This window comes from Phasianus colchicus, chromosome 5, assembly GCF_987193195.1.
Source record: "Phasianus colchicus chromosome 5, bPhaCol1.hap1.1, whole genome shotgun sequence".
In the NCBI taxonomy this organism is placed as follows: Eukaryota; Metazoa; Chordata; class Aves; order Galliformes; family Phasianidae; genus Phasianus; species Phasianus colchicus.
The window spans coordinates 38,142,897-38,169,437 of NC_143440.1; the positions used below are offsets into that span (position 1 = coordinate 38,142,897).

A 26,541-nucleotide genomic window follows, 5' to 3' on the forward strand; every position below is an offset into this window, starting at 1 on the left:
GGTGCCTCTGTGTTGTTTCTACCATTAGGAATGGTTGTATCTGCATAAACAACAGAAAAGTGTATAACCTTTTCACTAAATGCTCCCCAGTGCGGGGACAAGAGGCAGTGAGAACAAACTGGAACATAGGAGATTCTGTCTAATCAGGAAGGAAGCGCTTCTTTACTGTGTGGATGGCTGAGCACTGGCACAAGCTACATAGAGGCTGTGATGCATCTTGCATGGAAATCTCCAAAAGCTGCCTGAATGTGGTGTTGGGCAACCTGCTTGAGCAGGGGATAGAGCAGTTGGACCCAGAGGGCCTGCCAACCTCAACCATTCTGTTATTATGTGGAATGTCACTGACTGTTCAATGGCAAGCTCAGTTATTTCTCCATAAGCAGAGCTAGTGAATTCCCAATTAAAAGAAAGACCTCAGCATGTAAAAGAATATCAGTTTTCTATCAGGTGATGCACATGGAAAATGATACATTTACAGCTCTTCAGACATAAATTATGTCAGTACTCTTGATGGGTAATAGGCTACTTATGCAGTCACCACCTACATTATATTCCAAGTAACTGAACTTCCTTAGCAAGAATGACCACAGACAGTGTTATCATAAGAGGGGATTCTCAAATGAAAACAAATGGCATACACATTGCTGCTTTTTTCCAAGAGCAAGATAAAACAATTGATCTTAAATTTGTCCTTTAAATAAATATATAAAATAAATTGAATTTGTGGTGTTCCCTATATTTGTATTTTGGGGGTAAGAAAACTGTAATTTAATTTAATATTTTGTTACACTTGTTCAATTCAGCTTCAAGATGAGGTGTTGGAAAAGGACAAGGAGTTGAAGACAATAAAACTGGACTTAGAACTGCAAGAGAGAGCTACAGAAGCTAAGATTGCAGAAAAGATTGCAGGTACGGTAGGCAAGCGTTTAACAGATGGCTATATGGCTCATACAGTACACGAGGTTGATATATGACGTGGCCTAGTGAGTGTTAGCTTTATTTGCTAAAGGAGGGAAGATTTGACTTTTTTTTTCCTTTTTTTTTTTTTTTTTTGTGCGTATGTGGCTGTTTAGAGTTGCTTAGAAAATAGGTGGCTTTAACATCCTGGTACTGGTATTAGCAGGAGCTTTACCTGTATTCATACTGATTTGGGCATTAAATGCATTGTTAACACCATGTCAATCCAATCACAAAAAGGTTGTTTGTTTTGTTGGAAGGTCCTGAACAAACAAGGGGAAATAATGATTACCAGTGCCTCTACCTTTCAACCAGCAGTTCAAATACCACTTATTGTTTTAGCTCATTCAGAGCAATACTACCCCTCTCCCGGAGTATGAAGGTAGTTGCACATTCACCTCAGCTAGAGACCTGCACTTTCTTGAAAATGTGCTCTTCTGGCAATTAATGAATTTTTCTCTGATTATGTTATGTCTACAGTGAAAGAGACTTTAAGGTTTTTAAGTTTATAGTTAAGAGTGGATACATGCTTATATCTGTTGTTAATCATCCTTTGGTATACATACAAGACTGGAAACAGTTTGCATTCTGTGGTTTCAGAAATTTCTGAAGTAATGAAGGTGAGCATTTTTATTATTATTGAAAAGTGACAGTGTGTATCTTGTACTCAGTGGATGAAATATTCTGTGAGGTTTTCCTTCAGGTGTTTCAAATAAATTAATGAGAGTACTTTTCTGAATTAATCGTATTATTTGTTCATAAATACAGTGTAAGCTGTGTAAAGTTGTGTCCTTGTGGAGGATAAATATTCAAATAATATTGATAGTAATAATACCTGTCCCCAAAATATCAGTACTGGAGTAGGGAGTAACTAGGAAAACAGCAATGAAAATAAACTGAAAAAACAGATGGCTGACTTTCCACTTAACGTGAAACTCCTGAGAGTACGTAAGTCTGTGTATACCACAAGTAGAAAATTGCTAAATTTTCTGTGGCAGAGAATGAGAAAGGAGAAAGTGGATATTAGAAGTCAAGTTTAAGTGAAATACAGGCAGAATTTTACTTTTCTATCACCCTAAATAGTCTTGTTTTCTGTATTTTCAGAAGACAAAAGAAGGCTGCACTGCGTATCATAGTTGTATCCATCAGCCAAATGCTAATGCAAATTGTTTGGGTTGAATTCCAAGTTTTGTGTTTGTTCTTGGATGTTTGCACAGTGTTTTACCTCTGTGCACCTGTAGCACATAAATACTCTATTTGATATAGGTGTTAAAGCCTCGTTAAAACCTGGAAATGAATATATGACTGTCAAAATGCTATTTAGTCTTCCTGTTATGGAAACATTTGAAATATTTGTTAGTAAATTGTTTTCTCCTGCATTACTGTTTAAATTTTCTAATTATGTCCTAAGCATGATGTTCACCCTAAAACAATATGGCAGGTATACTGATAGAATAATTATCATAGTTATTACAATTAAAAAGAGTATGGCACATTTTAATGAGAGCTGCAATGAGTAATAAGGATTGTCTTTTAAAAAGAGAATCTTTTTGATCCTTTCACTGGTTCAGGAAGTATAAAATTCTTTAAATGCTGTGAGAGAGGCTAAAAGTCTTAGTACTTAAGCTGTTTGGAAAAAGAAAAAAAGTAACAGTAGTAGCCTTGTTAACGTCTATCATTTTTGCTTCCCATTTTACTGTTCTAAGACTCCTCCCAAGTTAGAATAAACATTTTGAAATATGGAATGAACTGAACTAAACTGAATTTATGGAGGTCCGTATGTGTCTTTGTGGAGGTCTGTACTTGTCTGTCGTAAAAGCCTTGGGGAGAATTCTAATGGACAAGCAGAACATTATAAAGACTCTGTGTCTCAGGAAAAACTTTTTTCCCTTGTTTTAAGTCCTTTGTGGAAAGGAGAGCACATGCTGCTGTGATTTCATGTTACTAGTTAATGTTTAATTACCGCAGCATATAACACATGGTAGAGTGAAGCTTGTAAATATGGGTGTTTGCATTTTTATTATTACTTTGTACTGACTTTATGATAAGAAAATGACTCCACAAAATTATACTGCAAAAAACATCAGAAAGGTACACCATAAAATGTTATCTACTTTGAGGAATATTAACATTCTATTTTTAAATGAAACTCTAATTGGTGGGCTTTACCTAAATGTGCCCTTTGGCAAGAACAGAAAAGCTGAAGACAGAGGCCATCTTAAAATTTTAGTACAATGGTCTTCAGAAGCAAATACCTAAAGCTTGTCATTTTGTGATTTTTACTTTGTTCAGAGGAAAATGTAAAGAGAAGTGCAAATTTGTGAGATGGCTTATGAGAGAATAAAAAAGTAAATAATAAATGCAGAAGAGGGATATGGTGGAAGAGAATGTTTACCATGTGCAATAAATGGCTTATTTTCAGAAGATTTTTATTTTAAGATGTTACTAGGCTGGCGTTTACAGTTCATGAGGGAATTTGCAGTTCTGTTTGCAGACGCTTGACCACTAGAGGTGTTATTTCTGGTGGACATATTTGCCACAGATTACAACTGTTTCTTCACTAGCCTGTTAGATTTCCTCTCATACGAGGCATTGCCAGAAGGTACAATTAGTTTCCTTACTTATCTTGAAGATTAGAAAAATGAGAAGGAGGCAACGCTACAAAAATCAAAGGAAGAGCACTTTATAAAGGAACTGGGACTAGAATAATGTAAAGAAAAAACACAACACCAAATGTGAAGTGGTCATGAAGAACAGAAAAGGAAACAGTGAAATATTGGACTGCAGAACTTTTGTCTGTTAAACAGAAAAGGGAATGAGTGCCCTCTGTGGGAGGGCAAAGGGAGGAGGAGCACACATACTCTGTGCACAGACTGAAAGTTAAGGATGGAGGTGTTACAAAGTCTACAGCCAGCAGAGAGAATAGATCTCACTTTGAACAGATACGATAGATGACTTCATTTTTGCCTAACAAGAATTATACAGGGCATATATAGAAATTTTTAGAGGAGAGAGATGCTTGTGTGTGACAGTTGTCAAGCACAATGGTAGTGTCTATAGTCTTGGAAAGCTATCTAAGCCCTGAACTGCTGACAGCTACTTCCACCATACCTCACCTCAAGAAGATAAACTATAGTTGACAGCAGAGCTCTCTGTTTGTTTTCATGTTGCTATCATGCTCCAGTGTATTGGGATTAAGAATAATTCTGAAGGAAAATATGGTCAGAAATACTTCGTATCAAATCTTTCTGTAACAAGGGGCTATTTGTTTATTTGTTTGCTTACATTTTTAGTAGTATCTGATAGTAATGCTACCAGGATCTAATACTATTCTTAATCAGAGTCAACTCAGCAAGAAAGATCAGTTTATACAAAAATGCCGAGAATTAACATTTGTGATATTTTGGAATTCTTGAGCCTGTTGTGGGAATGTTCATGGGTGTTATTTAGTGTTTCCTGATTTAACTTGGAAAATATTTACTGAATGAATGTGCAAAAGTAATAGTTTTAATAGTAAAAATGAAAACAAAAATCCAAATGACTATTATCTTCAAGTTTGATATAGTATCCCATAAAGTAAGAGGAAGTAAGTAATCTTGCTAGTAATAAACTTAGGGTGGTGATAACTTCCAGCACAGAAGTATTTTCCATTTCTTCAAAGCTCAATTTAGAGTCCCTTTTTAGATGTTATTTTTTTTTCTTGCATGTCATCCATTAAAGATTAGCCGTGGAAGGCTGGAGCATGGAGAGATTATGAGTGGAAGAACAACTCCTGCAGAATAATAATCAGTTTTTGGTATTTAATGCTGTTTGACTTTTGCAGACACATTTCTTATTAACCTTTGGTACAAACAGAAATCCAGGTTCCTGATAGCTCATGGAGAAGATGAATTCAAGATCCTCTTCCAATTAAAGCGAAATAAGGCCAATATTGGGCTTTAGCCAAAAGAACTCAGTAGTTCCCCAACCCTTGTGTTTATAAACCTAAATATGAATGACATTTTACAGTTTAAGTAGGTAATGCATGCACTTTCCTAACTTGTTTTTAGCTATATTCATTTCTATATGTATTTATATGATTCTGAGCTTTTCTTGATGTTGTTCTATTCATGCCTCCTTATGCAGTTACTTTTTTTTTTCAAAATATTTACTGATATATAAGGGAATTTTGAAGCTAGCTGTATGATTTGAATCCTCTATATGGGGAGATCTATTTATTTAAAGAACAGAAAAAAAAAAATTCAAGATAGGAGTGTTGCGAGTGATGATATCTTAATTTTTGAGAGCTCAATTTGAAACAATTTAATTTTAGCTTTGAGTTGTCAGAATCATCAACTGTCAAAAAAAGTAGCATGCAGATCTTTAGCAATATAAAATAAGCAAATAGGTTAAAAATATAAACTATTAAGCTATTGATGGGGTAAAGTTTTTTTTTTTTTGTAAAAAGCAATTTGCAGTATGTTCTGCAAATTACGTGATTAGTCTGGCCCCTTCTTTGTTCCCCTCTGCATCGTGCTAGATGAACGTAAAGAATTGGGGTTTATTCATGATATTTTTGGGACATTACAGAAACTCTTACTTTTCAAATCGTAACTTGCAAACTTCATTGCAATATTTATTGTTTTCCCCCTGAAGTAAATATTCAGACATCAGCAATTATTCACTGGAAAAAAAAAGTTTAACAGCATTATTGTTTGAGTTTTGAAGTCAGCTGTGTTTAGTGTACTAGAAGCAGAGGCTTAAGGATTGCCTTTCACAAGAACTGCCCTGGGGTCTGTGTATAATACTCCCTCCTATTCTTTACCCACTTTATTTTTTTTTTAATTGAACTAGGATCTGAGTACACAAAGAAAACTCTATACAGAACTGCCACTAAGCAACTTTAGCCTTTTATTAGGAACGCTGTGTTTATATCATTGGAAATGTAGGAGCAAATGAATGCTGTGCACTAAATACGTACAACAAACACAAAGCAATAAAGAAGTCAGTGTGTTCTATCAATGTTTGTTCAGATTGCTTTATCTGTAAAGTCACATTTAGGTGTAAACAACTTGTAGTCTATAATTCCTGGTATAGACCAGTGAAAACTCTTACTCAGTTTTCCTGTGATCATCTTATCACTATTTTGCTTTTATTTTGCCAATTATAGGTTATAACTGAAGGTAAATGAATGGCGGTTTTCAAAAAACAACAGCAAGCAACTTAAGTTGTCTGTTTCATAATAGAACATTTCAGCACTGTTTTTAAGTCAACAGTCAGCCCCAGAGCTCGTGGTAGTTTGCCATTAACCTGAATGAGAACAGCATCAGGGCCTTAGGCTTTGAACGTTTCTAGGGATTATCTGCATTTTGCAACATGTATGCACAGACCAATTAGTGACACATTTTAAAGGCTTTCATAGCAATGCAGTAAATCTGTTTTTCAGTTTATTTGCCTATGATAAGAATGACTTCTTATTTAAGAATTGTGCGCGCAGTCATTAAACCTAGTAGAAAAAGAAGTCTCAGAGGATTTTAATTTCTAAATTGACTGAATAACAAATGCAGGCATTTGTATTTTTATAAGACGATCAAGCATATATCTACATGGTTAAATGAAATGTAATAATATTGGCCCATCTAACAATGGCAAGGATACTTCCAGGTCCTTCTGTGATTAGATAGACAGAGACCAGGTAATGTAGGATAAAAATGCGATGGCTGACGAAAAGGAAAATGCAAGTATTTATTGTACTCCATTTCACCCTAATTTACTTCCCTAATTCCTCACATCATCTAGCTGATCTTCAGAAATACGAAGTGAAAGCACAGCAACAAAAATCCCTAAAAAGCTTCATTTAAAAGTTTCTGCACAATAAATTTCAACTGACAGTTCTTTTATAGAAACGACAGAGAAGGGTAAACAAGAAGCTTATTACAGAAATCTTGAATTCTAAGTAATATTTGGCCAAGTAAGTTGTTTTGTGTTTCTTCTTTTTCTTTAAAATAACATATATCCTCAAATGGTAGAAAACAAAATAGTTTTTTGCTTCATTTTTCTTGTGAAATCAACCTTCACTCTCCTCTTAGAGATATATGCCTGTTTGAGACAGAATTTGGATCATACAGCAAAAAGTTTGACATAATTACTTACGATTATTTCCAGAAATTCTTGAAGATGTCTTGCGCATTTTTTATAAAAATATTCTCGCTTATGTATTTTTTGTTTCTGTACTGGTGGGAGTAACCAGGTCAATTATCTTGGTTGTACCAGAATCTATGCTAAAGAAAATCCCAAGTCACTTATTTTTCAGCAATCACTGACCACGAATGTTAAATATTAAATTGCAGAATTTTTGTATTCTGCATCAATATATTAACAGAAAAACTTGCCCACCATGTATTTTCTTGAAAGCAACTGATCACTAAAGCTAGTGTTAGAAAAGCACTTAGCAGATTTTTAACTGTAGTATTTCAGGGATTGCTTTGTTTTCAAGTAATCCAAAGCAAAAGTAATTATTGTATAACATCAGTTAATGTCGAATACTTGGCAAAGTCCAAAATATTATCATTTCTATAGGCTTTATTTACTTTTAAAGCCAATTGTTATATTATTATAGTATTTAATGTATCTTATACACCAGTGGTGTTGTGGTGTGGATATTGCTCTGATCATTTTCTTGTAATGTCGTGCCTGTATTCTTGCTTTTAAATATAGATATGAGTACTCTTAAGTGATTTCTACTGATGTAGATATTTTAAATCCTAACAAGTTCTTGTTTCTTACTTCTCCTTTCTTATCTTGTTTTAATTTTTATTATTTACATAGATGACCTCTAGGAAATCAGCAAACAGTTTTTTCCTAGGAACTGAGCTTACCTCTCTTCTCCCAGAGATTTGTTGTTTGGAAAATGTGAACCACTGTTTAAACTAGAATGATTTCCAACATGCCTTCTCACTCCTGCTGTGTTTTAAAGGTAGCTTAAAAAGTGTGGAAGACAGGTTTGCCAAAGAATCAGGTTCAACTAAGAAAATATGTACACTGCTTTGACTCAATAAACTCATACTCTGTATGGTTCATCTTCTTCATATTTACTTTTGCCCATATTAGAAAACAATTAGCTTACTAAACAAATTTGAGTATTTGGGAAGAAAATATCTACTTTGAGTCTCTCTCATTTGACTAAGAATTACATGAATTTTGATAAGCTTGTTTAAAAATGGACATATCCAAATATTATTGTAAACACCCATTGATTTGTTTTACCTGCAATATAAGTATTTTACTTAGTTGGCTTACATAGTAGCTAATAATATTTGTTAATGTAATTTAACTGCTGTGAACCTTTACTGAACAAATATTGAAATTTATACAAGTCAAAGAAAGAGAATCTCTAATGACTTTTGTAAAAGCTTCCATTTAATAGTTAAGGAGAAAAGTTTATATGACATACCAGATGCAATTAACAGTAGATTTTACATTTAATAAAAAGAAAGAAGCATATGTATTTGCTTTATTCATTCCATCATAATTTGCATTAGAGCTGTGGGTGTTTAATGAGCAAATTCCAGCTAAAATGCTATATTGATTTTCTAAGTGAACTTTGTAATAGCTATCTACCTTACAAAAGCTCTCTGTTTACAATTGTTTTCTTTACTAAAAACTAAAAATGTTTTAGAATTGATGAGTTTAGCATAATGATTCTTTTAAAATAAAGAGCTCTTTTAGAGTATGCATGAATTTTAGTTACAAGGAGAAAGATGTTATTAAATTATTCCAAAGCAAATAAAGTTTATTCAACTAAATAGTAGTCATACTTGCATATTTTACAAGCATTGGAAAATAATCTTTTTTCTTAATTTATCACTATAGGAATTGAACATTTTAACTCTTGATTATCATATGTATATGAATTTGAAAATGACACAATTCATTTTAGCTTAACATTTGCCCCATTCATACTTCATTTTGTATGTCATTTTCGTGCTTGAAACATAAGTGCTATAGGAATTTGCGTTTCTTGTTGGTCAGGCCTCAAGATAAACAGGATAGGGTTGGTTGGTGTGCTGTTGGAAGCTATCCAAGAAAAACCTCATGGTGCCGACCAGAGCAGTGGGTGACTAAGTAGCTGGATCAGGCATCAAGTCAGTATGCCAGTATGGGGCTAGTGGTTTACTTGGATGTACCATACCTTGAATGAGACTTTGGAACCTGCCTTGTTACTTTCAATTACTTTTTGCCTGGCATTTGAAAGAAGATTTTGGTTAGTAATCTGGATATTTTGGGCTGTTTTTATTATGGGGGATTTTTATGTCTCTTTCATACACGTTAAATTATGTGACTTTACGTGTCACATGCTTTCTGAAATATTTCATCAAATGTTTTGTTTTACTGCTATACTGAAACCCAGAGGTGTATGCATTTCGGTGGCTTATTTGAAGAATCTTGTGAAGCTCATGATTTGGATGAGTTGTGTCCACAAGGAAAGTGCAGCATTCTGCAGTCAGTTTCCTCAAAGTCACGGAGACTAATGTAATGCTGAATCCTTGTTTGAAAATGTTCAGAAGTGTTCTTTATCCCATGTTCTTTGCCCAATTTTCCAATTAGTCCTTATTATTTTTTTTTTTTTTAAGTAGTATTTAAGTTGCAGTTGAAGGCATAGCACTCTGTATGGAAGTCCATCTCAAATTAGCATTCAGGAATCAAACCCAACTTCTACCTGTGACTCATCCATTAGTTCAGTCTGAATGTTGAACGTTGTTGAACAGTAGCATACTTCTGCTGACCTGAAATTATATAGCTACTACAATATTCCATACAATATTTTTAAAAAGGAATTTTAAAAATATTAAGTACAATAAGAAATGTGCAGGCATTGGATAACAAAAACGTCTAACTTAAGTTCAGCAGAAGCTGTGACTACTGAAGGAATAGGAGGTTCTGTAGACAACTGAAATGAGTTTGATGAAGGCTTAACTATTTCTAAGTATTTTTTTGTTATTTCCTGTGGTCAATGTCAGAATTATTACCTGGTATTAAAATGACTATGCTAAGTACCTTTTAAAAAAACAATAAAGCAACTTGTGAAAGTTAAGTCACTATTTTGTAGCCAACAGCTAAAAGACAGTATTTTGTAATGATGAATCTTTGGGTGAGAGAAGAGTTCACTGTTCAAGGCAACCCGCCTCTTGGTTGTTATCAGGGATGGTGAGATTTGAGATAGGCAGGATGCTTACGTCACTTGAAAAATCTCTGAATGTTTTCATACCACTATATATAAAATACTGCTATTATATACTGCTGCTTCATACTCTATATATACATGTCTTTGGTTTCAAGATGAATAAGCAGTAATACAGCCTTTAAAAGCCTGTGTAGTCATTTATTACCACTATTTATTATTCCTCAGAGAGGAAATTACGTATGCCAAAACACAGTCCTGCTAAGTGTACTCACGTGCTCAAGACTCATTTTAGCATTTAGCAAATGAGAGTTTTGCATGCTGACATAAGAGATGAATAAGGTATGATAGAAGGAGTACAGTCAATCAATTAATAAATAACCTCCCTACTCCCCCCTCGCCCTCCCCCAAAAAAAGAACAACAAAAGAAACATAATTAATTAATGCCAGAATAAGTGCCAAATCTGCAGCTATTTTAGACAGCTTTGTACTCATTCCAGCAATTATTTTCATACTGAAAATTGCATAGTATTTTCAGTTGCAGCTTTATGGAAAGGATTCTCTGTGCAGTGTCACTGGCATAACAGTAGATAAAATGACATAATTTACTGGAAAAAAAACTATAGTAAATGAATACTTTAAGGTACAGATAGGTAATAATTATCATAGACAATAAAACTAATTGTATGTTCCAGATCCAGCCAGGACATAGTGGTTGCACTGTGATGTGCCTCAGAGATGAAGCACTAGTCTCCCTACTAGCACTGATCTCAGCAAGCTAAATGGAAGTCTGACGATCTGAAATGCATAGTCTGCTCCATACAGTTTGTTCTTCTTCTTGCTGAGCCACCTACCTTTGCAGGCATTGGACTCCTGCAAGTGCTACAGATTTGTTCCTGACTACTAAAACGTGTACATGCGGTTTTGCAGCTGCTTTATTCATGCCTAAGTTTTGTCATTCCGTATCAAGGACAGTCTTGTTGTGAATGGCAAATAAATCTTCTAAAAAATAATACTGTTCATGTGGAAGAAGAAAATACTTAAATGGGAGAGAATTAGATCAATGTTTCATAAATTTTGTGTACGTTATCAAAATTCAGGCTGCTGATGCTGATTTCTTTTGGGGTGTACAGGCTGGAGGGGTGAGGATGCATCTTATTAAAGATTTTTGTGAGAGATAGGACTGCACCCCCAGAAGTAGCATTTAGGCCTTCTTTATCTGCTTTTGTCCAGTCTGCTGTTACTGCACAACCTTTTCCCTTTTTGCTTGAGTGCAAAAACACTTCTTTACTTCTCTGTTAACACACTTCTCTCTTACCTTGAACATCTTCCTAATTTGTCTCCCAGCATTCTTTTTCAGTTCGTCTTCACACCCACTTTACTTCACTCGTTATTTGAGCTTCTTATATTCACTTGTTTTATTCTTTTTCCTCAGTACTGATAACATGTAAGTATTTTGTGCCCATATAGCTGCTACCGAAAACTCCTGTTTTCTTATACTTCTTTTTAGTAAAGAGCAACAAAGTATTTTATTTTCCACTGTGAAGGTCTTGTGCAATAATGTACAAAGGCAAAGTAAGAGTACAGAAAAGTAATTATAAAGGCAATGAAGTTAATCTTGATTGAGGTAAGAGTGGAGGCATAGTAGCTCCAAATGAAGAGGAAGGCTTCCTCTGCAGTCTTCACATAATGATTTCAGCAGCGGCTCATAGTGGAGCTGAGAGTTCTGACAGGAGTAAGGAGGTCCATCAGCAGTGGCTTAATACAGAAGAGTCTTGAGAAGGGTAGTAAACGTTGCCAAACTTCTAAAGTGACTCTAGTTATGGTATCAGGAGCCTGTAGTTAAACAGAAGCTCAACACACTAGAAGAGAAGCATTGAGAATTCTGGGATCTGCAGACCTCCCTTACAGTTTTTGGTAGAGGTGCCTGGGACAATCAGGGAGGATACAGTCCCTCTTTCTGGGACCGGCAGCAGCCTTTTTTCTTTGGCATCCCAGAAGTCCCTAGACATTCAGGCTGCGGGGTTTTATGATGGCTGTGAGGAGATTTGCAGTATTGCAGAGGGAAATGATGAAAGTATGAATAAAGATTTTAGTGAAGGCAGGGTGGGGGTAAGGATTCTGGCAGTGTGCCAGGGATGGTGTTAGACATATTGACAGGGGAGAGGCAGGAAGAAAGCATAAGCTCGGGATGAGGAATGACTAGAAGGTGTTAGTTTGCTCCCAAGGATAGACAGTAAATCTTAGTTTATTGGTACCTAATGCTCCAAGGTCCATGTATGCAGTAACAGATAATATAACAGTATATTACACAATAAAGCAAAGGCTTGGCAGGGTAGGAAACATGCCAGCTGTGCCACTTCTGTGATACTAGAGATAGACATGCTGTGAAAATATTAACATTTTTAGTATTTATGTCAGTGTGTCATTGTGATATGAAGCAGTGTGATGATAGATGTACTTTCAATGGGTCATTACTCTTAATTCTATGTATTGTAGAAGAAACCTATTGGTACCTCATATGGTCTGGAGATTTAAAAATTACTTTTCCGTGAAGCAAGTGTTGAGAATGCAAAGCAAATCAATTCCTTGCCCTGTTTCAAGGGTGAATTTGAAAACCCATAGCTTAATTTAATTCTTAAAAGATTTCATTTCAGCAGTCAATAGCTATTTATTGTTGTGTCTGGAGAGTAATAGAGAGCAGAGGTTGGTGAAAAAAGGTTGATTTATGGAGATGCTGACAATGGCCCATGTAAGTGTACATAATGGTGTACTTCCCTGCCAAACTGTTACTGTATGCTAAACATACTGGTTACTTTTGCAGCTCTGGTGGAAGAAGTTTATTCTGCTCAACGGGAACGTGACAAGGCGGTCATGGCAAGGCTTAGATTAGCCAACGAAGAGAGAGATGAAGCATTTCTACGAGTCCGGCGTTTAGAAGAGTCACTGAAAGAGTAAGTCTTTACTTCCTGTCCTGTGCAGGCAGGCTGTTGTGTGGATCTGTAAAGGTCATAAATTGTTTGACAGCAGTTACGCAGAAAATCTTACCTTACTTTTTTAGCCATCTTATGAGACCATATTTTTCTCTAGATACTAAGTACAAGTTGAGCAATTTGATTACAAAAATATAATCAAGAGCTTTGGTATTGATTTATTCAGAGATAAATAAGAGTAATGTGACATTTTACGAGGATCTTTTAACATGAAGTACAAGAACGTCAGTCAGAAGTTGCAATGTATAGAAAATCAATCAAGCCTTTAAGCCCAGGAGATATTTCCTACTGCAAAACTTTTAGTAATTATGTGGATGATTTGGCAAAAATATGTTTTCTTCCATATCTTTAGTGTAGAAGCAGTTTTAATACATGAAGGGTATACTTAATGCTTTCTAGAAATTTGTGTATGCCATGCTAACCTAACAGAAATAGTCAATCAATTGATAATGAAAACTATTAAGTCAGGAGAGGAAGACTTTTCTGACTTTGGGATATATAGGTAGCCTTGAAGCTACAGCTTGCTTCATCGTGTAACCCTCCTCCAATCATCTTGGTTACCATTCAGTGGTAACCCTCCACTAGCTGAGAAATTTCCTTGCCAAGAAAAATGGAAAAACATAAATAAGAAAATGAGTAACTGAGAGAAAGTTAGTACCTCTCCTGGAAAATATGCATAAATGTTTGTGGAACTTCATGTACATGAACTTATCTACATGTATCCTTGTGAATATTTGTCTGTTCCCTGAGATCCTTTCACCACAGTACTTGCTCTATGTTCAGTGTAGGCTAAAATGACCTTCAATCTCACAATTCCCTGTGGAATCTGTTTTGCTTGTTTTTCATTTCAAATTTTCATTCTCCTTCTTTGCATTACAATTCTGTAGTTACACTTCTATTGCTTATCTACTTCTTCCCACTTTCCTTCTCTGTCTTTTAATTCCACTTCTTTATCACTTCTTCAGTCAAAGAAGACTGCAGAGCAAAATTAAAATAGTAGTAGCTAGATGAAAATGTGAAAGGCAGAGATATGCAAGAGGGGAAGGGCAAGCAAGATAGGAGGACTGAGGGAGAAAAATTAGTATACTGAGTAACATCCAGTAGCAATCATGTTTTCTGTATCAGCTTTCTTAATATTTGCCTCTTTCCTGATCTTTTTTACCTATTACGTCAAACAGCAGTTTTGATAGGAATGTTGTAAACTTTAACTATGTCAGACAATATACAAAAAGGTTCCTTGCCCTGTTCCACCAATTTACACATAGTACTACCTCAGTCCAGTTTGACCACAACCATTCCCACAACCTGACTATCTACAAGCTGACAACAACCCTTCCTTGACCCTTGTCACTCAGCTCTGAAACAGCACCTTCTCAGTAATGTGATGTTTCTTCCTAAAAGAGTAATACTGTCATAAAGAGAATCATTGCTTGTTGTGGTTGCTGGTTTGGAATCCGGGGAAGGAGGCTGCATTCTTTTTCGGTGAAGCCTTTGGGGATTACAAACTCCAGAAGTCCACATGCACTAAGCTTACAGGATGCTTATTCATGCAGCTGTACACCTTGGAAGCAGGAAGCAGTCAAGTGGAGCCAAGATTCTTGCTGGACAACCAGCCTGGCTCAAGCACGGCAGTTTTTCAGCACATTAAGCATCTTTACTAACTGTGTAATGCTTACCTGAGGTGACAAAATATACTTTATATTGGACTTACAGCATGTTGCAGTGAGAGGAGAAAGCCAGGGTGGTGCTGAAAAGAGTTGAATTGAAGTGGTTAAGGCTCAGATGCTCTCTGCAGTATTCACAAAAGTAGAGTGATTTAGACTTCGCTCCTAATTTACCAGTAAATGTTACCTCACTATATAGCTTCAATAAGTCTCATTCTTACATGCTTCCTTTGTAGTTAACCACACAAGGAACTTACTTTGCTCAGCTTCTTCATTCTAAATAGTTTAATACTGTGGCTGAATGGAAATTCTGGGGAGCATTCACCTTGCCACTAATCCTTGAGTAGGAGCAGTGATGATAAGATGAGCCACAAGAAACTTAGTTTGTGGTTTCTTTCCAAAAACGTTGTATTTTTTCTAACTACCACCCTTCATACATTCTTCATGCAGTTGTTTAAAATACCAAGCTTTCTGACTGAGAGGTGAAGCCTATAGAGTATTTTTTGTAATGTTTTTAGGCTACTTGTGCCACAAGCATCAAATTTTAGAGCACAAGTCATTCCCTCCATCTGCTTTGGACTTGTTCCAATGAGAGATTTCTACAAGAGGGCAATACTGAACAGGCTGCCAACCCTTATCAAATGCTTTAGTGCTCGCTTTAAATTATGTGCTATAGCAATTCTATTGTCATCATTTAACTGTAGCAACTGAAATTCTTTCCGTTCTGTTAGCCCTAGGGTACATATTAGTGTAATGTGTACAGAGATGGGGGAAGAAGGAACCCTTGATTATTGATGTTTAAAATCAAGAGAGACATGAAGGCAAATACTCAGCTCTGGATGCTCAGTATTTTTAAAAAATACTGTCATCTTAGAAGAATGCATCCTCTGTGACAGCAGTATGCTGAAAAAGCCACCCTTATGGTGGAAGTTTATGTTCGTTTTCCCACCCCCCATTTCCAGTCTAAGGTGTCCTGCTTACCCAGCCTTATGGTTGGCTGGGTGATTTGTTGACCCATACTTTTAGCAGGATAGAAGTCCTCTAGAGAAGCAGATCAGTCCTGCCAATTTACTTTGGCAAATACTGTTCCTGTCATCTTGAATACAAACTAGCTTAAGATCCATTTTTAAGTCTCTCATGAAGTGAAACTTGCAGCATTAATTATGAAACCAAAAGTAGAAACTCTATGAGAAGCCAACTCCAGGAGCCAGATCTGATTTTATGATTTATGTTACTTTATGAGTACATCTATAACCCAGCAAAGATTAGCTTTTACTTTTTTTTTCGTTGTTCCATTCTGATGCTGACTGTAGGTGTTAGAGTAATTACTGCTTTTAAACTCCATATGAACATACTAGCTACTGTACATAATAGTACATTCTGAACTGTTTCTTTTTTATTTAAACAGTTAATTTTGTATGGTTGATTTACCATGCATTATATGTAAAACTAATTCTTTAAGGTAAAAGATGCTAATGTTCTGTCAAGTACTCTATGATGTTTGCTAGCTAAAGTCTTGGCCTTAGAGCAGCATCTGTCACAGCACTGAAAAAGTATGCATTGCTTTATAGCAGATGTTTAGTGGCTACTATTTGTCATTTTAAATAGTATACAAGTGACAGAAATATTTTTTTTATAAAAGCGACCATTAAATAAGTAGCAATGAAGTGGTGTAATTGTAATATACTCATTTTTCCAGAATAGAGGTCTCCTCCATTTTAAAATACATATAAATGCTGTAAATACTATGCTCTCCATATAATTAAGCTTAAGTAAAGTAAAATACAGAGATTGTTAGACCCCATTTGTTAGATCTTTGCACTATCACTCACTGCTTTTGCACAATATTCTACTGTGTATAACTAAATTCCTCGTATCATTTTTATATTTGACAGATTAAAATATGTACTATGAAATGAAATGGGGGAAAGTAGAAACAGCTTATGTGCTTAAATAAGGACTTTGCAGGGGGTTGTCCTAACTTGCTATTTTGTGCAAGATACAAAAGCAAAACATTTTCAGGGAAACTTCAACTAGTTCATTTCCTCCTTTTGGAAGAGAGGTGGGAAAATAATTGCATAAAAATGAAGAAGAAAAACAAACCACAAAACAAACAATCTTTACAAAAGTCTTGTCCTGTTACATTTATGATGTACTGAAAACAACAAAAATACAGTGTTGGGTAAAAGTTGTAAGTCCAGAAATAAATAAAATAAGAGCATCAGTCATTTCTATCACTGGGGAACTTTCTTCATCTAAGCACATATGAACAATTGATCCTTGTAGTCATATATAGCAGTAAACATTAATAACTTAACAGTCTGAAGTCAGTGCTGAAGATATGGAGCATTATTGAAAGATGGAGTCGAGCAGGTGGCACTTTAATATGTTCAGTGTCATGGTTGACTCTAAAGACTAGTAGAATGAAATTACTTGAGGTTCTAAAGATTTAAAAAGCGAACTCATTTTGCTGCACTAAGGAAATGCTACTGATCAGGCTTTCTGTGTCCCTTTTTTCTAGGCTAGAAAATATTAACCCTGAAGAAAATGACATGGTAAGCCATTCTCTGAGGAGATTTCTTGATGTCAGTCTTATATCTTAGAGGCTTAAGTTCAATTGAGTGGGTTTCAAGAACTAAGATGTGGGAAAAAGAAGAATTGACACACTAATAATGTACATCTTTGCTGCAATATGAAAATTCAATAACTTCACTCAGTCAATTTACAATTCACATGTGCCTATTAATTAAAACCCTATATTAAATAAAATATATTAAAACTTCATGTCTGACTAACATATAATGCTGTTGGTAGACATTACAGGAATTACTGAACAGAATAAACAATGCAGACACAGGGATAGATATACTCAAGAATGGAGCTATAATTCTGAATCGAATACACAGGACCAAAGAACGTAAAAAGAAAATAATAGCTGAGGAAATGAATGCAGTGATAGAACAACGGGATGCTGCTTTGTCTCAAGTAAGTCTCTACAAGTATGTAATCACTGAATACCATTTTTTTTATTTTTTATTTTTTTTAACTTTTGGGGAATACATTTACTTTGTTAACTTTCTTCAGTTGAAAATCTCAGTAACAGTCCTTATAGTACATGGCTGATTAACAAGCAACAGTTTCTTCAAGGCAGTAGTGGTTATTGGAATGACACCAATCTATTTCACAGGAGGGATTGTGTATTCTTTCTACCTGGTCACTAGCTGACACAATTTAAAAATAAATAAATATAATATTCATTATACTGAGTAATCTAAAAAGGTGTTAAGATCTTAATTTTCCAGTATTCTGTAGCTGTATAAAACAGTCTGTGACTGGGACTCAAGGATTTGTAAAGAGTATAAGTGACAGAAACGTACACTGAAGGAAGATAAGACTGCTGCATGTGACGAAGCAAGCAATTCTTCCCTTTATTGCTTTACATTCAGAAGCTGAAAATTGGCATGTGGTCCTTGACTCTCGATGTTTAACACTTCTGCTACTTAGCTTAAAACAACCTGTGTATTCTCTTCTGTTCAGATCAATCATTCTCTTTGCTTTCCTATCTTCAAAGAAGAATATTATCTTCATTCTCTTCACCCTGGAGAATGTCTCCTTATTTTTCCTATCACATAGAAGAGTTGTTATGTTTGTTTTTTTTTTTTTTTCCACAGCCTTCTTTCCTGTTTTTTTTTTTAACCTAGATTAAACTCAATAGGAGTAGTCTGTAGAAAGAGGAATACTAAGCAGGGGGCTACATCTCACAGAATTGTAGACTGGATGAACGTCCTTATGCTTTCATGCAAGACAAGAAATTTCATCTATGTCTTGTTCCAATATTGAAAATTTCAATGTCCACTGAATGTGAGCCTATACCTAAATAATTCTTTAATTCTAACAAAATTAGATTTAAAGTCAAATTTGTGATCTTGACTAGTATTATGATGATTGAATTTATTTTGCATTGACATGTTTTTCTGTAAAAGATACTCTTCCACTCACTCTGTAATTCTCACGGGTTTTTTTATTGTTGTTTTTTTTGCAATCGTTGTCTTTGTTATCTGTCCTCCTGCAGCCTTGAAAGACGTATCTTCTTGGTTCCTAATATATTTTATGTCTGTATCCTATGTGCACTACAAAGGATGTTAATGTTGATGATGTTAATGTTGGAAGTTCACTTTTTCACAGTACTTTCTTTTACTTTTATATTAATGAGGAGCAGCATAGCTACTCAACTGTTCTGCCAAAAAGTTTATGCTCTTTATTTTTTAATTATGATTGGATTTCTTCTTTGCTCAGGGCATTTGGAAAGTGGGCAGCTTATAAGAAAAAAAGCTGTCAGCTCAAGGGAAGGATATTTAGATAGTTTTATTTTTCTTCTGCGAGATTTTGCTTCTTTGGTGAAGTAAACTTTTCAGACACACTTGGACTTTAAATATTTTATGAAGGATATCAGAAGAATGTCATTGCGGGGTGTTATAATATACATTTTAATTGAGTTGATTTTTAAGTTACCTGTTCAAGGAATAATATACAGACATTTATACAAGTCTTGCTTCCAGGTAATCAAATTGGAACTTAATAAAGGTCATTATTTTATATAATAATGGGTTAATTGCCACAGCTAGCAAAGCTGTCTTTAGGCCTGACAGCAGAAAGCACAGGTAATGTTAGTAGGTAGTGCAGCTGAAAAATAAATAAATGAATAAAGCAAAACACACACTCCCGAAAATTTTCAGTATTTGGTGTTAAGCTGTAATACTGTGATAGTGTTTGCAATTTACAATACAATTTTTTAAAAATTAGTTATTATTGTTAATAGAACTTCATTACTCATATATTGTGCTTCCATATCTGTGATTCTTTTATGACTGTAGCTATCAAAGCTAGAAAATAGATCCTGTCGTTTCAACTTGCATTTCTTACTTGATGATTCCCTGGGAATTCGCACAGTACTTGAATTATTAGTAGTCTTTTGTTAACATTGCAATAGCAGTAGTTATTACAGTGCTAACAGCAAGAACAGTAGGAGAGGGATTCCTACATTAGACCGCAAAGGGACTAGGAATAATTCAGGGGATGTATATGCTTAGCATAACAAACGCAAATTATTAGAAGTTAGATCTGAGGTCGCCTCAGGTGTTCATAACATCTCCAAGTTAAAATCTTTTTCTTTTCAGTGAAAGTGACATCAAATATAAGGGTGGATTGATGAGAACAGACCAAGGCAAAGCAGAAATAGAGTAAGCCATTAGTATGCTGTGCCTCTCTTCTGGAAAAAGCACTTTTAAAGTTCAGAGGCCATTGGCAATGGAGGAGGCTAAATACTTCCTGACACTTTATTTGAAGGCTGCGTTGCTCTGTTTCTGCTTGCTCTGGTGCAGCACTGGATACTGCAGTGTCATTTCAGTGACCACCATAGCCAGTTCCATATAAGAGAAGACTGCCTATCTGAGAATTAATGTTGGGACAGAAGTTTAATAAAGCCACATCTATTATCCTTTGTAATGGATTTCTTCGCAATACTGTGACAGCTGACAATTAAACACCATAAATATAAGCAACATCTGGAGTTTTACATGTAGGATTTCTGATTTTTCTCGGTAAGAGAGAATAACACAGAAGTTTTCCCTCTCAGTCTTGTTGCTTTGATTTCAAGTAAGCTCCTAGAGAATGGGCAATCTGTAATCTATGCATTTCTTTTGACCAAATATATGCTGTCTGATTTCAACTCATCTTTCAGTAGCTTAGCAAAAACTAGAAGTTTTACAGTGCCTTCCTGGTAGTTATACTGTGAAGGTACTCTTTACTGGACTGTGACTGCGTGCATTCTTGGTAATGGTTAGCTAGTTGTCATTTTTATATTGGAATTTCACTGGAATAATTTTTTTATTCTTAAAAGGAACTGCCAAAATGTTAGCGCATGAAAAAATTCTTTGAATCTTTACACCCAAGCACCTCTGCATCTTTTTTGACATTTTAAATGTGAATGTTACTTCTCATTAGGAAGCAAATAGAGGCACTGCTATCACTGTATTGAGCTGCACATGTGTATGTAATCTTAGATCATTCACTAGATTGCTGAGCAAATATGCAAACTACTTTTTGTGTGTGTGAAAACAAATAAAATGGTATAAACTCAAATATTTGATACTACTTTTAGTATGTATTTTCAAGTGAATAAAAAACAAACAACTAAAGCGTGGCTAAACATTGACATCCATCTTCTCTTGTACCAACCTCCTTAAAAAAACACACTCAACTGTTTGGTTGTGTTTGCTAAGATATATTTGTTAGTGAACAGATATTGTGTTGTACTGGGAGCTTGTGTCTGTTTTATGACTGATCCTCTGAAAAGAAAATGGAGAAAGATGCTGACTGTTATGAGAAATAAAACACAAGTTTCTTGTCTTAAACGTTCAGTTTTGTCTTAACCAGTTCAAGGAAAAATCTTACTTTCCCAGTTGGTTATACTATAATTCTGCCTTTCTTCCAGAGTCTTTCTTGATTGATTGATCAATACAATTAGTGACAGACATTCAGTAAAGCTCACGTATGGCCACAGTCACATTGTGGAATCTTCATAAAATAATTTAAAGAAAGTGGTTTCCAGCAGGAGGCAATACAGTGCAATATCTCAGACAAGCAGTCACCTATTAACCAGATCATACCTTATGGACAGGAATGTTAATATGATTACAGAGTTTGCAGCTGGAGCCAGTGACTTGAGTAAGTCATTACAATCACTTTCCTTATGGTTTAGAGAAGAAAGGGGACCTTTCAGTTGGTACAGCTTGCAATAAATGATTTTAAAAAACAAAATAAGAGAGGACTTATTGTTCCGAATGTTGTGCGTGTGATATGCTTTTCATCCTAACTTTCATTCTGTAGATAATTTTTAATTGGCAAGTCAGTTCTAAACAGAATTTTAAATATTAAAGATGTTGAGTTTTCTATTTAACAAAAACAAACAGAAAACCGATAGGTTTCATGGTTGGCAAAGTATCATCTGTAATACCCTGCTCTTGAAGCAATAACGTAACTGGCAAGCAGACCTGGTTTTACAGCTTTGAATAGTTTGATCACATCCTGCTGTGCAGGAACATGCTTATGACTGCTCATGTAAAAAAATTGGCATGCACCCAGTTGCTCATCTGGAGCAAGTTAAGTACCTTCCTCCATTTTGGGGAACTGTTTGGCAACAAGCAGGAGTTTAGCGTCATTGAAAACAAAGGCGAGAAGCATTGCACTTGACTGCCCATCATTATCAGCTGCAGCTAATGGCTAATAAATGTCCGCTGTTATAAGTCAGCTTCTTGCTGCTTTTTTGTTACATCCTGCTCAAGCAATTTCCCTGCTTTTGTACCAAATAAGGTGTACAACTCTATTTTCTGTTTAAGGCATTCTCAGCACACCTCAGTGAACTGGTCTTACTGAAGTAATAAACTCAAGAGTTGTAATATATGTAAAAACAGCAAAAGCATATGTAAATGAAAAAGAAATGGATTACATATCTTGGATCCTTAATTGGTGAAGGGTTACAATGTTACATGACTCTTGCCTGAAGAAAAAGATAATTCCTTTGCAACCCAAAGCACAATTTGGGATATTAAATATATTAGTAACTAGTAGTTCAGTTTTACATTCTGTGTTTTGGTGCATTTAGATGTTTCCCAAATAGGAATAATGAAGGAGTTCTTGTTTGTACAAACATGTTTTGTGTCCTAGCTGCTCTTCTATCTTACCACTTTGTATCTGATAGTTGGGAAATGCAAGAAAAGAAAAGGTAGAATGAATTCACCGTTGTTTGTGAACAAGACAGCTGGTGTGGATTATAGATGATTTTTGGTCACAGGCTTATTTCAGGAGGAGAGAGAAGTTAAAGGGGCTGTGATTGTAATTTGAGGATCCAAGGGCCATACTGGTTCCCACTTGCGGCTGATTTGCTTTGGGCATGCAATGGCAAGTTCCTGTTGCCTCATTTGCAATGAGAGGTAGCGGATGAGTAGGCAAGGGGAAATCGCTTGCAGGATGGATAAAGCAGAGGAAGGGAGCTGCATTTCAAGATGCTCCTTTTGCTGCACAGTTTCTTCCCTACATAGCTGCTTTATTCTTCTAAAGATAAACCAAGCTGGATAAAGAAGGTAATTATTTACATTCTGAAATGATAGGTACACCCTGACTCTCTACTTAAGATATATTTCTGCTACTTGGAGTATGAGTGTTTTCTAGGGGAAAACTCAGTTAAATATTTGGCTACATTCAGAAGTTGTATGAAGTAATCTTTCTCTTCTGAAGTAGCTATTTCAGTCCACGAGAACCCAATGTAGGGGAAACTGGCTGAAATCCTCTTGATGACTTTCATTGGGAATTTTTAGGAATTTTTATTTGTGTAGCATTCTCCTGAAAAGAATGATGTCTGTTTAAGCTTTCATTGTAATTCTCCTTTCTTCTGGTTAATTGCTGTATATGAAACAGTTCTCAGAGCATTAAGAAAAGTGAGGTGAGACATTCAGGCAGAATAATAGAAGGTCAGATAGAGAAGTTTTGGTGACATCATACATCTGTGTGCGATGTCAGTTTCCTGATATAGCAGAGATTACAAGCTTTTTGTTGGCAGGTTTTTGTTAGTTGTGAATGAAACTCACTTTGACTTCACTGAAGCCAGAATTTCAATAGTAAAAGCAAGCGTCTTGCAGCTTATACCTTAGTTTGACTTCAGCAAGGTTTTGATAGCATAAAGTGGTGTAGTTTTTAAGTTAATGCTGCTCACAACTGCGAGTGCAGGTCAGCTGGCAGGACACCAGTGGGGGAGAGTGGAGGATCTGGAGGAAATTACCCTAAAGAGCTCTTATACCTAACTTTTGTATTTAGCCCATGAATGCTAAGCATGGGTAAATTTGTAAATGTTAATGCAGTGTTTCCTTGAAGAGAGGGATTACAGTTAGTCTTTTTGAACTTGCGAAGCAAATTTTTAATTGCTACTACATTTCCTCTTTTTACACACATAAGGTTTTGGTTGAATGATGCCCTGAGACACATGATTGTTTGCATTGCTAAATCACCTGTTGTTCCTCTGCAAACAGTGTGTTGTGCAGAATTCAGAGAGTGCATATCTGAATGGTGTTTGAGAGCATGATCAAGCTTTGTGCCTTTAATTGTAAACTTTAATGAACTTCCAATAGAATATTCATCTTTTTTCCAGTACCTAGAAAATCCTGCCCCTCTGAAAATTATAGTAAATTTTCTTGCAAGCTTGTTTGATTAATTGCTATTTGACACTTCTATCATGGTGCTAAGCTATAGGTTCACACAGCTTAATTTCCAAAACAATGTCGAGAATTAATTTAAATATTTTATGAAACTCTAGGTTGACATAGAAAAATGTTTTGTATGCTTATTGATCGTCTGATTCAGTAACAGAAATCTGTGGAGGAAATTTCCAATGTGACACAAGCAGAGTTCAAACAGTATTCCCTCTGAAGACGGGACTGAATCACTGTGTGTGTAGTAAACTCTATAGGTACCAGAACTGTTTAGAGGTACAGAAAGAAAGTTTTCTGTGGGGCAAGTTAGGTGCTCAGTGTTAATCTGGATTTTGGGCGGCTTACCTGTTGGCTGAAACAGCTCTGATTTTCTTGGGAGTTAAAAATGTCCATCTATATGTCTCACATTTTAAGCAAGTTTTCTTAGGCAACATTCTGAGAAATCTCACTGCAAAAGCACTTTATTATTTTGGGCACTCAAACTGAGTTTGCATAAAAATTCCCTCTGATAGATGACACGCAAGATTTCTGTGCTTGATATTTATATTTAATGTGGTGTCTTGGAAGGATGATGTCTGACCTCTGCATTCATTTCCCTTCTTTTTGTTACTCTCTTACTACTTGTTGAATGTTCACAGTTACAATGCTGATGTCAGTTATGTCTCTATGAGCAAGTGGTTTGAACAAACAGGAATGAATCTGAAGTAGGAAATAGTTTCCACCATCTGCCATCCACATGAATGTGTTTCTGGGTGTGCTGTGGGGAGGGGGCTCTTGTCAGATTGGGTTGGTTTTGTTTATGCAGAGGTGAGGGGTTGGTTGGTTTTGTTTTTTACTTTGGGCTGGCTGTAGCCTAGTCCTGTGAACTGAATGCTCATTTTTGTCAGAGTGCACCGAGTGCATTCCTGGAGTGCATCTTTGAGTTTGCTTTAATCAAAGAAGGAATCCATTTCACGCTGTCAGAGAGCACTCTGTGGTGCAGACTGAGCATAAGGAATAGAGACAATTTAAAGAAAGTCCAGATTGAACCTCCAGTGTAAGGTAGCATGCAAAATGTACTTTTTCAGTGAAAATCTCTGAAGGCCATTGAGAACTTTTATCTAAAGTTTAAGACTTCCTTATTTATAAGTATAAAAAGGAAGAATGAATCCTTTTGATTGAAGCAAATATTTTTAAAATTAGCTACGTTAGTGCTCTGATAGAGTATTAATTTAAATGTGCAAGAGGTGACTTCAGGAAGGAGAATAAGATCTTTAAAAAGTATTTTAAAAAATATCTAGGAAAAAGGAAATAGTATCCCACTATGTTATATGCACTCCTCTTGCTTTGAAAATTACTAGTTACTTTATATGCAGACTTGTCTAATGAAGATTTTGGACCAGTCCACAGCACATAAATCAGCTTTGTTCCTTCAATGCGAAATAGGTTATTGAAATACTAGCAAGTATCAGAAGTAGATTGACATGAAGAACGTAAAGTTAGGTTTTAAATAGGAAGGAAAGATATCTTCCTAGAATATAGTGAAAATTATGCCACTACAACAACATCAGTAGTTGACTGAGAATTTTGTGGATATGGAGCCATGGTAAATGAATAGAACTGCTTTTTGTTGACTTCATATATTTTTTCCTAGAGTCCCTAAAGTTCATTTCATTCTAACTTTCTAGAACTGCTGTCATCCTCAGTCATCCTTAGTATTCAGGATGTGTTTTCAGAAACCTTAATCATCACTGATTGAGGTTGATTAAGGAAATTTATGTCCAATAGTAACAGAGAATGTAAGGAGATGTGATGGTAATTGTGCTAATCTGGTTACTCATTTTTAGCAGAATGGTAGACTACAGATGAAATGTAAGTCTCAATGACCATTATATTTATTTAAATTTCTCTCTACGCATTTTAGTCATTTTAAAATGAACAGGAAACGATTGTCACAAGGGAAATTTCCCTGCTTTCTTTGGTCTGAATATTGTGAATTTTTTTTGATTGCAAAGGCAGTTTCTGGAAGCTCTCAGACTTGCTAAAGTCAACTTAAGTATTCTGATCTGCATTGTTTTGTGGCCCAGGCAGAAAAGTGGAGCAAGAAAATCCATGAATATTCTCTTTGTGAAAGAAAGATTCACATTAGCGTTGTTTATCTATGTCTCATTCACCAAGTATGCCTAGATCTGTTTGTTGTATGGCTTTACTGTTTCGTGCTTCAGATGGAGAGTATCTAAGATTTGCCCTCTTTTCCATGTTCTGTTTATTCACTGTTAATTATTTTTCAAGCAGAGTTGCTTTGAGAAGAAAAATTTAGCTTCCATTACCCTCTGTTGCAAATGAAGGACAGATTTTTCTTTTGCACATGGAGTGTTTGTGATTGTGAGATGCTGTTGTCAGGGAACTTCTTCATGCTTTCTGATGTTGTTTTATTTCCATTCTGTTCAGTAGTGTTTTTAAAGTATTTATTATTGAGTGTGTTGTAGGTATGCAGAGTTTAAAAACATCATATTCTCATTTAC

The 26,541-nt window shown here is 35.5% G+C and overlaps 1 protein-coding gene across 8 annotated transcripts in view; it reads left to right on the forward strand.

Annotated features, from left to right (window-relative positions):
- MIPOL1 (mirror-image polydactyly 1) overlaps positions 1–26,541 on the forward strand; it is a 180,551-nt gene that overhangs the window by 48,931 nt on the left and 105,079 nt on the right. For all 8 annotated transcript variants that reach the window (XR_016466972.1, XM_090141339.1, XM_090141337.1 and 5 more), the window contains 4 exons: positions 804–909; positions 12,942–13,071; positions 17,296–17,329; positions 17,589–17,759. Coding sequence is in view for 7 of the 8 variants with exons in the window: in XM_090141339.1 (XP_089997465.1) it covers positions 804–909; positions 12,942–13,071; positions 17,296–17,329; positions 17,589–17,759 (441 nt within the window). In the remaining variant the exon portion in view is untranslated. The remainder of the gene's footprint in view (positions 1–803; positions 910–12,941; positions 13,072–17,295; positions 17,330–17,588; positions 17,760–26,541) is intronic.